The 13,220-nt window shown below is 36.2% G+C and overlaps 3 protein-coding genes across 3 annotated transcripts; all 3 read right to left on the reverse strand.

The window, feature by feature from the left end:
• Window positions 1-220: 220 nt before the first annotated feature.
• Window positions 221-6,630, reverse strand: LOC133838234 (homeobox protein cut). The gene is given in 7 exon segments (XM_062269272.1): window positions 221-1,046; window positions 1,048-1,874; window positions 1,936-2,101; window positions 2,193-2,865; window positions 2,929-3,033; window positions 3,096-3,466; window positions 6,472-6,630. Coding segments are annotated over 6 exon segments (2,115 nt in total). The 5' UTR covers window positions 3,413-3,466; window positions 6,472-6,630; the 3' UTR covers window positions 221-1,019.
• On the reverse strand, window positions 3,473-5,485 carry LOC133838236 (TWiK family of potassium channels protein 18). Its single transcript, XM_062269275.1, has one exon. The coding sequence runs from the start codon at window positions 4,856-4,858 to the stop codon at window positions 3,692-3,694; it is 1,167 nt and encodes a 388-aa protein (XP_062125259.1). The 5' UTR covers window positions 4,859-5,485; the 3' UTR covers window positions 3,473-3,691.
• A 3,634-nt stretch (window positions 6,631-10,264) lies between the features above and the next one.
• LOC133836715 (sex determination protein fruitless-like) lies at window positions 10,265-10,678 on the reverse strand. The gene has a single exon (XM_062267307.1). It carries the CDS (start codon window positions 10,676-10,678, stop codon window positions 10,265-10,267), a length of 414 nt encoding a protein of 137 aa, XP_062123291.1.
• Between the last annotated feature and the right edge of the window lie 2,542 nt (window positions 10,679-13,220).

Here is a 13,220-nt window from a genome sequence, read left to right on the forward strand (position 1 = left end):
GCAAATTCTACAAAGGTACGAAACGGTTGTTGTATCGAATTAATAGCAATATTTTTAAGTATATAATCACTTGATATTTGTATTAAACAAACACACGCTATGTTTAGTCAGCTGCCCGTGTTGTTTATCTGTATAAGAGTAGTATGTAGATAGATACTATAGAGAGGGAATTATAACTTTGTGTTACGGTTAAGGAACGTTGTCGTATGTAATGTAAAACTTATGTGTTGATTTTCATATTTATTTTCATTGAGATGGGTGGATGAGGAAGGACAGCTTATGAATTTTCAGCAGGACAAAGGGAAAACTACGTCCACAATACATAGAGCAAATTGTTTTTTGTTCTGCAATCTTACAAAATTCATTAAATAAAGTATAGTAAAGGCAATTACATTTAAGGTTTCTTTTTGATAAGCCTATATATGTTTTGCATGGGTTTTGAACTTAAATTATGCTTACTTAAACACTAATATAGTAATACTTAATCAGAGTTTTTTTTTGTTTTCTTTCTATGTAGAATATTGTTTGGATACTTGTGGCTCTCTGTTTTGTGTGATTAAAATTAATATTCTTTAATTTTGTAAATTCTTTTAACGAAACGTCTAAATGTTATTTCAATGCGTATACACTTGACATAAGTAGATACAAGGGAAAGTTGGAAAATATTAAAATTAACGAAAAAAAATGAAGTATTGCACTGACGAGATGTTACCTCAGCTTCAGTTTTAGCCATTTAAAAAATAAGTTAAGAGATAAAAAAAAAATAAATAAATAGTTTTGAAAATGGAACATAACTTTACATTTACTCGACGACCTTTTCACATTTTGAATCAATTGACACGCAAATGGGAATACATTTAAACAAATCTATGTATGCATGTGTGTTTAGACACGGAGAGAGAGGAAGATAGAGAGAGATATTGGAGTAGAGGAACTTAGCCTACTCTTAAACGAAATTAGCTGCGTAAAATGTATGTATAGGTAATTAATTATTTAATTAATTAATTAGGTGTACAAGTCTAACGGCAAAGCGTATAATACAATTTTTTGTAGTTTGCGTTTGGAGCGACACTGATGATGGTTGTGTGAATGATTTGGCTGATGATGATGGTGGTGATGATGATGGTGATGTCTGTGGTGCGAGTGCTGATGTGATTGTTGCTGTTGCTGTGCTGTGTGGTGTAGCAAGTGCTGTGATTGCTGCTGTGCCTGTTGCTGTTGCTGATAGTGAGGGCGTGACAAACTGTGTTGTTGCATATGGCTTTGATGATGATTATTTACAAGGCTCGCCGTGGCAGCCGCGGCCGATGTTGATGCAGCACTCAGAGCCACCGCTGAGGATATCAGTGCCGCGGCTAAACGAGATGATGGCGACGCTGACAACGACAATGACGTTGCCGTTGCGACATCCGTGGCGAGCAGCAGTTGCTGCTGTTGCTGGCGCAGCTGCTGCAATTGTAGTCGCTTGGCAGCGGCGGCGCCTTTGCGCATCGCATGCAAACGCCGCCTATGATGATGTGGATGCAATTGAAGCTGTCACTTTGCCTCTTCGCTGGCGTCCAGCAGATTGTTGCTACTGCTGCCAGCGCCATTATTGGTTGCGGCGGCCGTTGTTGGCTGCTCGTTGTTGCCGCCATGTTGCTGCTGCAGCTGCTGATGTTGTTGGTTGAGTGAATGGACATGCTGGCAGAATGCTTGCAGCACCTCAAAGTGTGTCATTAGATTCGCCGGTTGATTATCGTAATGCAGATGCCTGGTTATTGGAGCATTCAATCGCCGCAGCATCTCTGTAAACAGTTTCTCCTCCTTCCGTATCCAGGGCCGTCGATCATCCTGCACCTGGTAAGGTGTGAGATGCACGTGTATGTTCATGCCTACAAAAATAGAATAGATATAAGTTTTTTGAAATACATAAAAGTTATTGTCATATCGTACCCATTCTTGTGAGAGTCTCAAGCAGACTTCGTGAGGTGATCCATGTGTTCTTTTGCCCACCGTGTCCACCATCCAGCCAATACATGTCTGTAATGCGCGAGAGCAAACGACACATGCTACTATCGTCCGGCGTCAGTGTTTTCAAGTAGTGAAACTCGTAGATAAACTGCAAAAATATTTAAGAATACATAGTAATCAAGTAATGCATACGGCTGCAGTGTGCAAGTAGAGAGATTTTTACACCAAATGTGACTCACTTGATTGAGCACGACGCAGCCCTTGCTGAACCCAATTAGCACCAGCTTGGACTTGTCTAAATTGAGATTCTCGCGCCACCACAAGGGATTATTATCGGACGTTGGTGTCGCCGGACGCGGTTGCTGTGGTTGCGTTGGCAATGTTGCTTGCGACACCGCTCCACAATCGTTGTTGCTATTATTGCTATTGTTGCAATGCTCCACGTTGTTCGTCGTTGGCGGTGACGCTGCCTTTGTAAGCGTTTGCTGCTGTTGCTGTTGGTTATGCGACTCCTGTTGATGACTGTTAAGGGCAGCAGCAGCATCTTTGTTGTTGCCATTGTTAATGCTAGCTGACACATTATTTGTTGACGCGCCCGTTTCCGTGGTTGCAGCAGCAGCAGCGGCAGCAGCCGCCGCAGCAGAGACTATGGGAAAGATGACAGCGCCATCAGCATCAACAGTAACATTCTCCTGCACTTGCAGTATATCAATGTCCATTTCTTGGCTGCTATCACTGCCCGTCGATGAGGATGAGCTGGACTCCGAGTTCACAGTGGCATTGGAGAGCGTCAAGGCAGCGGCGGCAGCAGCAGCAGCCACAGCAGCAGCTGCTGCGGCGGCTTGCGCCGCTTGATCGAGTATCTCGTTCTCCGGTATTGAGATCAGGCGCTGCGACAGATTCTGCAGCAGTCTACAAACAAAATAATAGGAAATTAATGAATGGCATTTAAAAATATTGTTCCGTTTTACTCACTTTTCTAAGTGTTGCAGCGCATGGTTCATAGGCGTATGATCTGGAACGCCCGCGTTATTTCCCCGAACAAAATTGTCGAAGCAGCTGAACGTCTTGAATTCCATGCTGCAAATATGAACAACAAAATTTTAGAATATAGCAGATAATACAGCTCAATGCTAACTTACCGAACCGGCCGTATGACTATGATGTGAGAGCGCGGAAATGCTTCGCGCAGCAATATCGCAGAGTTTTCCAAATTGTACTTCATGTAACCGCGACTGTCGCGATTCGTTTCCATGCTCTCCGGAAAGTCTTGCACGTCGCCGCCAAAATATATGATCGCCTTTGAGTCCTCCACATGTTGTGATTGCTGGCGCACAATGGGCGGACAGTAGACAATGTCGTTGGCGCGATTTTGGAAACCGGCCACAGAGAAGATGCGAAACGGACCGGCCGAAGTGCTTGGCGTGCATAAACGCTCCCCGCTGCTGCCGCCAAGCATGCCCTCGAAGTTACGTATCCGCTCTTGCAGTTGCAGAAATTGATCAATGGTGAGCTGCAGTTGGGAGCGGCAAACAATGCACAACAATTAGCTTCTTGCAGATATCTTTCACATGTATACAATTCTTTTTCCTTCACTTCTGATCTTTCCTTTCCTCAATAAATCAAATTTAGACACAAGCCCTAGCATGATTTTCAACCAATGCTTAGTAAAGACAACAACCACATTTAAACAATCACACACGCACACATACACACATCTACTACTCCTGCCGCTGCTTCAGTAATAATCATTCTCATACAGATCCCGAGGATCTCCACAACAGCCCACGAAACGCAGTCGCGTATCCTCCACGCACAGTTTGGTGTCCTCCTTCATCTCCTTGAGCTTGACGCGCACCTCCTCGCGCATCAGATTGCGACACATGGCCACCAAACCCATGCCCAGCAGCATGTAGATGAAATTGATGGCTAACTTTGAGTGCTGATCTGCGATACGTTGCAGTTGCGACACTTCATTGGGATCCGCTGCAATATCTTCTCGCAACTTTTGCGTTGCCGCATCCACGTCTGCCGCTGTGGTCAACGAAGCACCGGGCACAAAGTCACCAAATCCAATCTTACACAGCGATGTCATGCAAAAGTAGAAGCTATTAAGGAAGCTCCACTTCTCCCAGTTGGCAAACATAATGGTACCCGTCAGAATATAGAACATAATGACCCAAAGACACGCTGTCGATGGCACAATGATCTTCTTGCGCAGCGTCAAGGCCCCAAGACTGCCGCCACCTTCGAGCGCCTCCAATCTGGCATCGTAATTCTTTTCCTGCGTGCAATCATGCAATGAGCGATACAGAAACTTAAAGGACCGGGCGAGCACACGACCCATGTTGAGAAAGTAGAGGATATAGAGTGGTATACCGAAGGTGGCATAGATGACAGTGAAGCCCTTGCCCCAAGGGGTGCGTGGCACCATGTTGCCATAACCGATCATTGTGATGACCGATAGACAAAACATCAAGGCTGCAGGAAAACTCCACATGTCGGCTGGACTGCGTCCCACATAACCATTCTTAATGATGGCAGCGATCTCTGCTTGATATTCCCTCAGTACAGAATTCGTTTCATTCACCCAGAGCGGCTTATCGATCAGATTATGCTCCTCGGTGATGTTCCACAAACGTTGCGAGAAATTCTGTCTCAGTTCCAGCACATGAGCTGTTGTTGTGTCCACAAATTCACGTTCGATGTGCATAAAAGTGAGTGCTCCAAAGATGGCATAGACCACAATGAGGGCTCCAACTCCCACCTGGGTGCACATGAAGGTGACAAAGTTGCGACAACATCGTTTCACACGCTTACGCGGCTGATTACTGGGCGTCGTCGAGGAGACTGTGGATGCCACGCCAAGCATTTGTGGCGAGTTGCGTTGAAATTTGTGTGACATCTTCTTTGTTGCAGGTGTTGCAATTACATAGTTATATAACTATATATATATATATATATATTCGATATCAGTTTAGTTTATATACTTTTCAGCAGCATGTGCGTTCAGTTAATTGAAATTTCCAAATTTGTGGTTCTTTTTTTTGGCTTTCAAATCAGCACACTAATGCTATAAATAAATCGCACTACAAAACATTTCCTTCTCAAGAAAAACGTGCTATATCTTTATATCATTGGATCGCACTCGATGCGCTCAGCGCGGCCGCCAAAATTCAACTGTTTGCTCCGCAAAAGAAAATAAAAAACCTACACACACAATTAGTTCTCTTGGGACTTGGAACGATTCTACGAATGAGCAATATATACATATGTATATTGTATGTGTGAAAGAGTCTGAAACAAGGGTTTTTCTATTTTCTATTTTCAATTTTTCAGCAGCAATATTTATGAACTTTGCGCGAAAATTGAAAGAAATAAAACCGAAATAATTAATGTTTATTTATGTTTATAGCGAGTGTTTTTCTATTTGTCTGCGATTTTTTTGATTAATGGCTCAGTGAAGTAAGAAATGTATCTAGATACATTTCCTTAATTGAATTCATAGTTTCAACTGATAGGTTTATAAATAAAAAAAACTCTCTATTTATAGTTTAGTACAATATTATTTACTATGTTATTAATTATGTATAATAATTTATAACATAAAAATAATCATGATATGATGAAAAATCCGAACAAAATTATTTATATGGATATTTTTATAGTTCTACCAGCAGCGACGCTGACTGCAGCAATAACAACATTGGAAGCAAAACAAAGTGTATGTAAATATAAACAAAGAATATGAAAAAAAAAATGCGAACGAGAGCACAAAAATACAAAAAGATAGAAAACAGCAGAAAAAAGTCAAATGAGCTGCGTTACAGTGAACTCTGCAACAAAACGAACGCATAATTCTTGAAGAGGGAAGACGGATTTTGATTTCACTTTCGCATTGGTTGCAAGTTGCAACTGCCGTTGCACTTGCATAACATGCATTTCCCTTGCAATATTTTTTGTGTCTTTTTAAGGGTCGTTAACATTCTGCTTAGCCGGTTTAACCTGTAGACAGACAACAGATACACAACACACACACACTCACACACACACAGAAGAGGCAGCAAGAAGGAAGATCAATGAATGCGCAAAAAAAAAAAACGGGTCAGCGACGATGGGTTGCGGTAGGCGAACATTGCAATTTTACGTGAGGGTTGTGGGATTAAGAGGGGTAGATGGTGGGGGTGGTGCTTTGGCGCTTCCAGCAGCAATAACGACGCCGCAGCCGACGCAGGCGATGGATGCAGGCAGCGCTGCCCGCAAATGACCCTGAAGATGTGTAACGCCAGGGCCAAAGCCAAGCGCAGCAGCGAACAGCATAAAACAGCAGCTTTGAGGGGTGAAATGCGTAGCGACGAGATGGATTTTTTCAATACTCACACACTTGCACACTACTTCAGCCACACACATATACACACACTTGCACATATACTATTTCACATATTTATGCAAAAAATTTTCAGCGCACCGCGCGATTTTTGCAATGCTTTCACAATTTGTTATGCTTTCTTTACTTACGCCGTTTTTTGTTTTAATTTGTTGTTATAATTTGTTTAGTTATAAAAATATTCCCGCGTCTTTTGCTTCTATTCCGTTTTCTTTTATCTCTACGTCTGTATTTTTAATTTCGTATTTTCGCATTGATATTTTTACTCATAGCAAATACGGGCACACCACACCACTTCAAAATCGCAAAGCTGGTCACTTTGCTGTCTGTGTGACCGTAATGAGTGTGACACAAATACTGAAAATACCGTCATTGTCATAATGATGCCAGTATTCGAACCTTTTTTTGGCGGTGTGGCAACTCTCCTTGAATACTTGTGAATTGTTCTTTTGAAAATATGGCGCGTAGTGAATAATTAACTGTTTGTAATTAAAAGACTAATGCTTTATCTGAAGTATCATTCTTTATTAAAAAATAGGATTGTAGATTCATGATTACGATGAACATAAAGATATCGGAAAGAGGATAACTTAAATTAGGGAACTCTGAACCACATGTTTTCACACTTACATCAAAAATCATCAATTAGAATCGCATAGTTGAAAAATAATGAGCTTATACTATTCATACTTACACTTGTATTTCGGACAATCGAAAGCTGAAAAGAGAAAGGCTTCCCAAACGACCCCACGAACCTAACTATTTGAATTGTGCTTCCGACTTAGAGACTGGGTAACAAACACCATATTGGAGTAGCTTATTTGAAACAATGCTATTAATAATAATCATAAATTTTTTATTTGGTTTTATTCCGTTTGACATTAAAATGCTGCTAGTGATTTATATTTTTGATTGGATTTGAATAAATTTGCAATATATGTATTTACTCGCAATTATATTTATGTATTATGTACTCGCATGTGTGTATTTATGAATTGATTTATATTAACTGGTAGACGTCGAAAAATTATTTAGTTTATAATAGTTGCCATTTGTGTTATGATTTAATGTGTAATAGTGAAATGGCACACATACATACATTACATTAATATATATGTGTGCTCATATTTGAGCATTAATATTATTATTTTTATTATGAAATTATCGAGTGCAGAGTGAAAGAATAATTACATCATATTGTTATAGAAGTCAGTAATCCCCTCCTATAGTAAGCATCCTTTGTGTGTGACTACAAATTTCAAATGTTTTGTATATAAAAATACTTCAGGATCCAGTTAGTTTATAGTAGATAGAAGTGCTCGAAAAAAGGAGCAATTCTTTGGTATAGTAATCTGTTTTTTCTTTAGTTTGCTTTTTTTTTTTTTTAATATAATTTCATATTTATTACATTTTTGGTACATAAATCTGTGTGTTGTGGTTTGATTTGCCTTAAAAATTTGTGTGTTGTTGCCGTAGATGTTGCTGCAATTTTCTTGTAGTAGTTGTTGTTTCTTGTTTGTTGTTGTTGTTGTTGTTGTTGTGTATTTAAGCTGAATTGTTATAGAACTAAATAAAATTATAATCATATATATAATTTTGTTGTATAGTATATATATATACACATACGTAACTTAAAACAGTGCACGAAACTAAATTGATGTAATAGCAGTAATAATTAATAACTAAATAATTATTTTATACATTTTGTGCTTTGGACCGAAATATAACAATTTTGATAATTACTTAGTTAACAAAGATAATCAAAAGGCAAGCAACAAAAATGATCAAATATATGCCATATTTAAATATACATATATGCGTAATAACAATATTTCGATGTTGCCTTTCCTTAATTATATTTGTTGTTTTCAAGTTTTGTGCCGAAAATATCACATTGATTTTTTATTTTTTTTTTGTTTGTTTGTGTGTGTTTGCTTTGTTTTTGTGTGTTTAGTTTGTAATCATTTTGAATAAGTGCCAAACCATAATTTTGCCTATCACAAAATGTTTAAAATTAATTACATAACGCAAGGACGTTCAAATAGTATTAGAATAAAGTTCTCAAATGGTCTGATGGATTCTAATTAGCATAAGAGTGTAGTAGTATTAGTAACTTACAAAAAGTAAGTTATTTTTGTTTTTGTTTTTTTTTTTTTAAATTTGAAATTAATTTTGTTTCGATTTAACATTGACTTTACTTAGCAACGTCTGATATGATTTTTTTGTTTTTGTTTTGAATTCAACTTTGATTATATTTAAAGTTTTACACAAATTATTTAATTTATATAGTTTTATATGTACTTTATTATTTTTTTTTTTTTGTATTTATCAATTAATTTTTATTCTTGTAGTTGTATTTGTATTTATAGTTTGTAGTTTGTATAAATATATAAGCAAGCTTATTAATTAATGTTTAACAAAAAATGTGAGGTGGTTCAAGTGGTTCGCATTTAGTCTAAAAACTTACAACTTATCAAGAACTTTAACCATACATACAAAAAAAAGGTTAAAAACACATTTACACGCTCAACTAAGAATCTAAGAAAACAAACAATTCAAAAATAAACAAACAAACATTTCAAATGATTTGCCATTTACTTATGTATGCGCTTGTGTGTGTGTGTGTGTATATATTTGTGTATGTGTGTGTGTGTGTGTGGCAATTAAATTAACATAGTAGTAGTAGTAGTAGTTTCTATTTGATTTTCTTTAAAATTAAGCAATCCATCAACAATAAAACTGAAATGCATCTGAGGTATATCAAAATTTCTTCGTAGTTCTTTGAGTAATGTGTGTAATGTACTCTTTGCAAATTATTATCAATACGATTAAAATTAGGTGGTAAAATTAAACAAATTATATATACAAACATATACATATACATATATGTATATGTGTGTGTGTGTGTGTGTGTGTGTGTGTGTGTGTGTATGCAAACTAAATACTAATGTGACATCTGATATTTATGAGTAGTACGAGTAAGGGGACTTTGACTGTTTTACATTTAAATTTTACTTTAACGCTTAACGTTATTTTCTTTTCTTTTCTTTTCTTTTGTTGTTTTTTTTTTTTTTGCAACTAAACGCTTTACATTTATGTGTATATATAGTATATATTCATCATATCATTATTATTTAAATTTGTAATTTTAATTTTAAATGTAATTATAATGTGTAGCATATGTGTAGGATTATCTTTTTTTGTGTTTTCTTTTGTTTTGGATTAGGAAACAACACGCAGAAACCTTTAAAGTTTTTTGTTTGTAGTTCGATTTAACATCAATTCAAATTTCGCTTCCAATTTGCCAATTTCCTTGTCAAGCAACCGAAACCGTTTTCAAGTGAATATATATCGCGTTCTATATCTCGATTAGTCCTCCTCCTTTTTCTTGCTCGTTACATTTGTTGTTGTTAGGAAAAAAGAGAGTTAAAACTAGCCATTCATATATGGTATGTTGTTTGTATTTATACTAAGCATATATACGTAGTTTTATATATTATATCTGTACTTGTATATATGTATGCCTGCTGTATTATATTGTTATTTATTTATTTAGTTTCATATTTCTTTTTAGCATCTTCGGTTCTATATGTTTTGGGTTATTGCTTGAGGCGTTAAATCGAATTCATTTCATTATTTTCATGTACAAGCGACTTTGGAGGCGACTAAATGCAAAGGATTACATACAGTAAGGATCTGTTTTTATACTATTTTTAGATATCGATGGATGTTCATAGGACTCCCGAGTCAAAAATAACTTACACTTTAGTAGGAAACGCTTTTTTCTTTTTTCTTTTTCTTTTAATAAATTTGCGCGCCAGTTTTCATTACTTTCTTTTATATATATTTTTTTTGCTGTGCTTTTTAGTTGTAGTTGTTGGGATTTCTCTCGTTTGCTGCTGCATATCCTTGTTGTTGTGGAACTTATATCGAGGAGTTCAGCTTGAGCAGACGATCCGGATGCTTGACCCGCAGATGCGAGCGCAACGTGTCGATCCGACTGTAGGTGGCCGGGCAATAGGGACACATCGATCGCTGGGCGGTGTGGGAGTGAAAGTGATGCCAACGATTGGTGACCTCCTTGCCGCAGGAGCGACAGCGCCACATGGTGCCGGGATCGCGGGACGGCGTGAACATATTGTGGTACGACATGGTGTGATGTGAATTGTGCCCGGTGCTCGTCGGTGTGCTGGAGCCGCCCAAGGCGGCCGCGTGTCCCTGATTATAGCCACCGTGGGCGGGGGGCGTGCCCCCGGCGCTGTTGTGGCCATTGTTGCCGGCGGCGCGTATGTAGTGCAACGGATTGTATTCGCTCTTCAGGGCCGCCGACAGATGCATCCCGAAGGGGGGCGGGGGCGGCGAGGCCGACGATGAGGTCGAGAGCGGTGTCGAGAGATGGTGACGAACAGAGGCGCCTGTGTCGAGAACGAGAAAGAGAAGAACAGACACACAACAGCCCGTCGAGCGGGACGAAAATCAGCCCAGAGAAATAGATCTTATTGTTGGTTTTTTTTTTTGGTTTTGAATTTGGTATTTTTTTATGGTAAGGAGATAGAAACAAAGATAGATAGAGATTGAGAGAGACAGATACAGAGATAGCGAGAGAGAGAGTGATAGACATAAGGTAAAAAAAAACAAACAAATAGTATAATTCGTTTTTGTGAGCAAAATAATATAAAGTGGCGTAACAAACTAAAGACTAAGTATGTAGATACTAATCAAAAAAAAGGGAAAGAACAAAATAAAAGAGGAGAACAAAAACAATGTAGATATATAGAGGTATATGTATACATATATAGTATGTATGTATAATGGGTGTGTTTTTTGGCTAACTACGATCAAGCAACTTAATCAACAAATTATGCGAATAAAGTACAAACAGATTCACATAGATCAGATCATGTATGTATGTAGGACTATATATGGATAAGTAAGTATATTAAAAAGAAACTAACTAATAATAATATATATGGGAAAATAACTAAAACATACAAATCATTATTAATCTGGAGAATATGGGACACTAAGTCTCACATCTATTTTTTTATGTTTCAATTCGATTTCCCTTCATATTCAAGCGTGCAAGTTTTTGTTTCTTATAATATTATCTCAGTATTCTTGCTTAGGAATAGTTATAGAAAATATGTATAGTATGTATAGTATATAGAATGCCTCCGTTGCGTCTAGCTGAAATATTCGATTTCATAGATTTTTGATTTTCGATATAAATGAAATTAGTCACAAATCAGCTGCATCAAATTATGATTAGATAAACAGTACATTGAGGTGTATATAGTTTATAGTAGTTTTGTATAATTAAGTTTTGAGCACAAATGTAAACACAATTGATCTGATGACAATACAAGTAATAGTGGTGTGTGTGTGTGTGTGTATGTGTGCGTGTGTTTGTGAGTAATTAAATTAATATCATTTATTGTTCTTTATTTCGTTATTTTTGGGTGTAACTCATTTGTGCGAAGAATCATTTGATTTTGTACTTTGTTCTTTTGATTTTAGTTAAACTAAACTAAGCTCAAAATGAAAACCTAAAAGAGGAAGATAAATATATAATAATCATACATAAAATATGGGTATATACATATACATATATATATATATAGAATTAATGTAAATTAAGTAAATTATTATAAAAGTTAAAGGTAAAAAACAGGAAATTGGGCCGAGGTTTGAAAATTGTTGACACAATTTCTATGTCAAATACGAGTATGATAATGTTTACATATGTATGTGTGTGTGTGTGTCTGCAATTAATGGTGTATGTGTGTGTATATATATATATATTCGAATATATATTTTCTTGTCTAATAGTAGTACAATATATATATTGTATATTGTATATATGGGCACCCCCTAAGTCTTTGGAAGCACAATTCAAAGCGTTCAAAGTTCAACTCAGAAAGAAAGAAAAGTGATCACCATTTTGTTGTTTTCGGTTCCATAAAATTCAATTTATTAGCATTTAAAATTTGTAATTTTCAATTTTAAATTTTAAATTGTTAAATTGAGTGTCGATTGATTTGCCTGTTTATTTTTTCATTTATCGTTTATCATTCACTTATATTGTTTATTATTATTATTTATTATTTGTGTTCTTCTTTTTAAGCTCTTGAAATTGTTGTTGATGAAATTAATATAACGCTGACATTATGGGTAGAATGTTTATTAAAAATGTTTTAAAATATATATGTAATCATATATAAAAAAATTTTAACAAATGCTGCAATTTGCTTAGCGTTAATTTAACTGATATTTTCTCTTGTTTGTTTGTTTGTTGTTGTTGTTGTGGTTGTATTTTTTCATTTTATAAATAAAACTAAAATTATTTGTATTGCGTTTTATTAATACAAGTTATATTAATACTTATGAGCTAAGATTACATTGAAACTAGTTAAAAGTTTATAACTTTTTCATATATATCGAACTGCAACAAATGCGCTAAAATTGCTCGGCTGTTAAATTAGTTTATATTTATTTATATATTATATAAAAAAAAAAAACAATTGTTGTTGGCGTTTGTATTCTAAAGTCTTGTTGGGGTTAAGCAAAATAATAAATATGCATTTTGGAGGGCTCAAAGGTAAGGGGCCGAGGGTCGGGTATTAAATGTTTTACTTTTCTTCTGTTTCATATGTGCGAATGAGAAGGTATGCTGTGTGTGTATTTGTGTGTGTGTGTGTGTTGATTTTATCGAGTTAAGTTATGACATTTAAGTATTTGAAATAGACACAGAAATGTAGCGAAAAGTTATTGTTATCATTAACTAACTGCACAATACGAGTACTATTGGTATCGGTATATATTATATATAGTATATATATATATACTGTATATTTATATATGTGTTGTGGAAAATTAACTA

The sequence above is a fragment of the Drosophila sulfurigaster genome, chromosome 2R (assembly GCF_023558435.1).
Source record: "Drosophila sulfurigaster albostrigata strain 15112-1811.04 chromosome 2R, ASM2355843v2, whole genome shotgun sequence".
NCBI lineage: Eukaryota > Metazoa > Arthropoda > Insecta > Diptera > Drosophilidae > Drosophila > Drosophila sulfurigaster.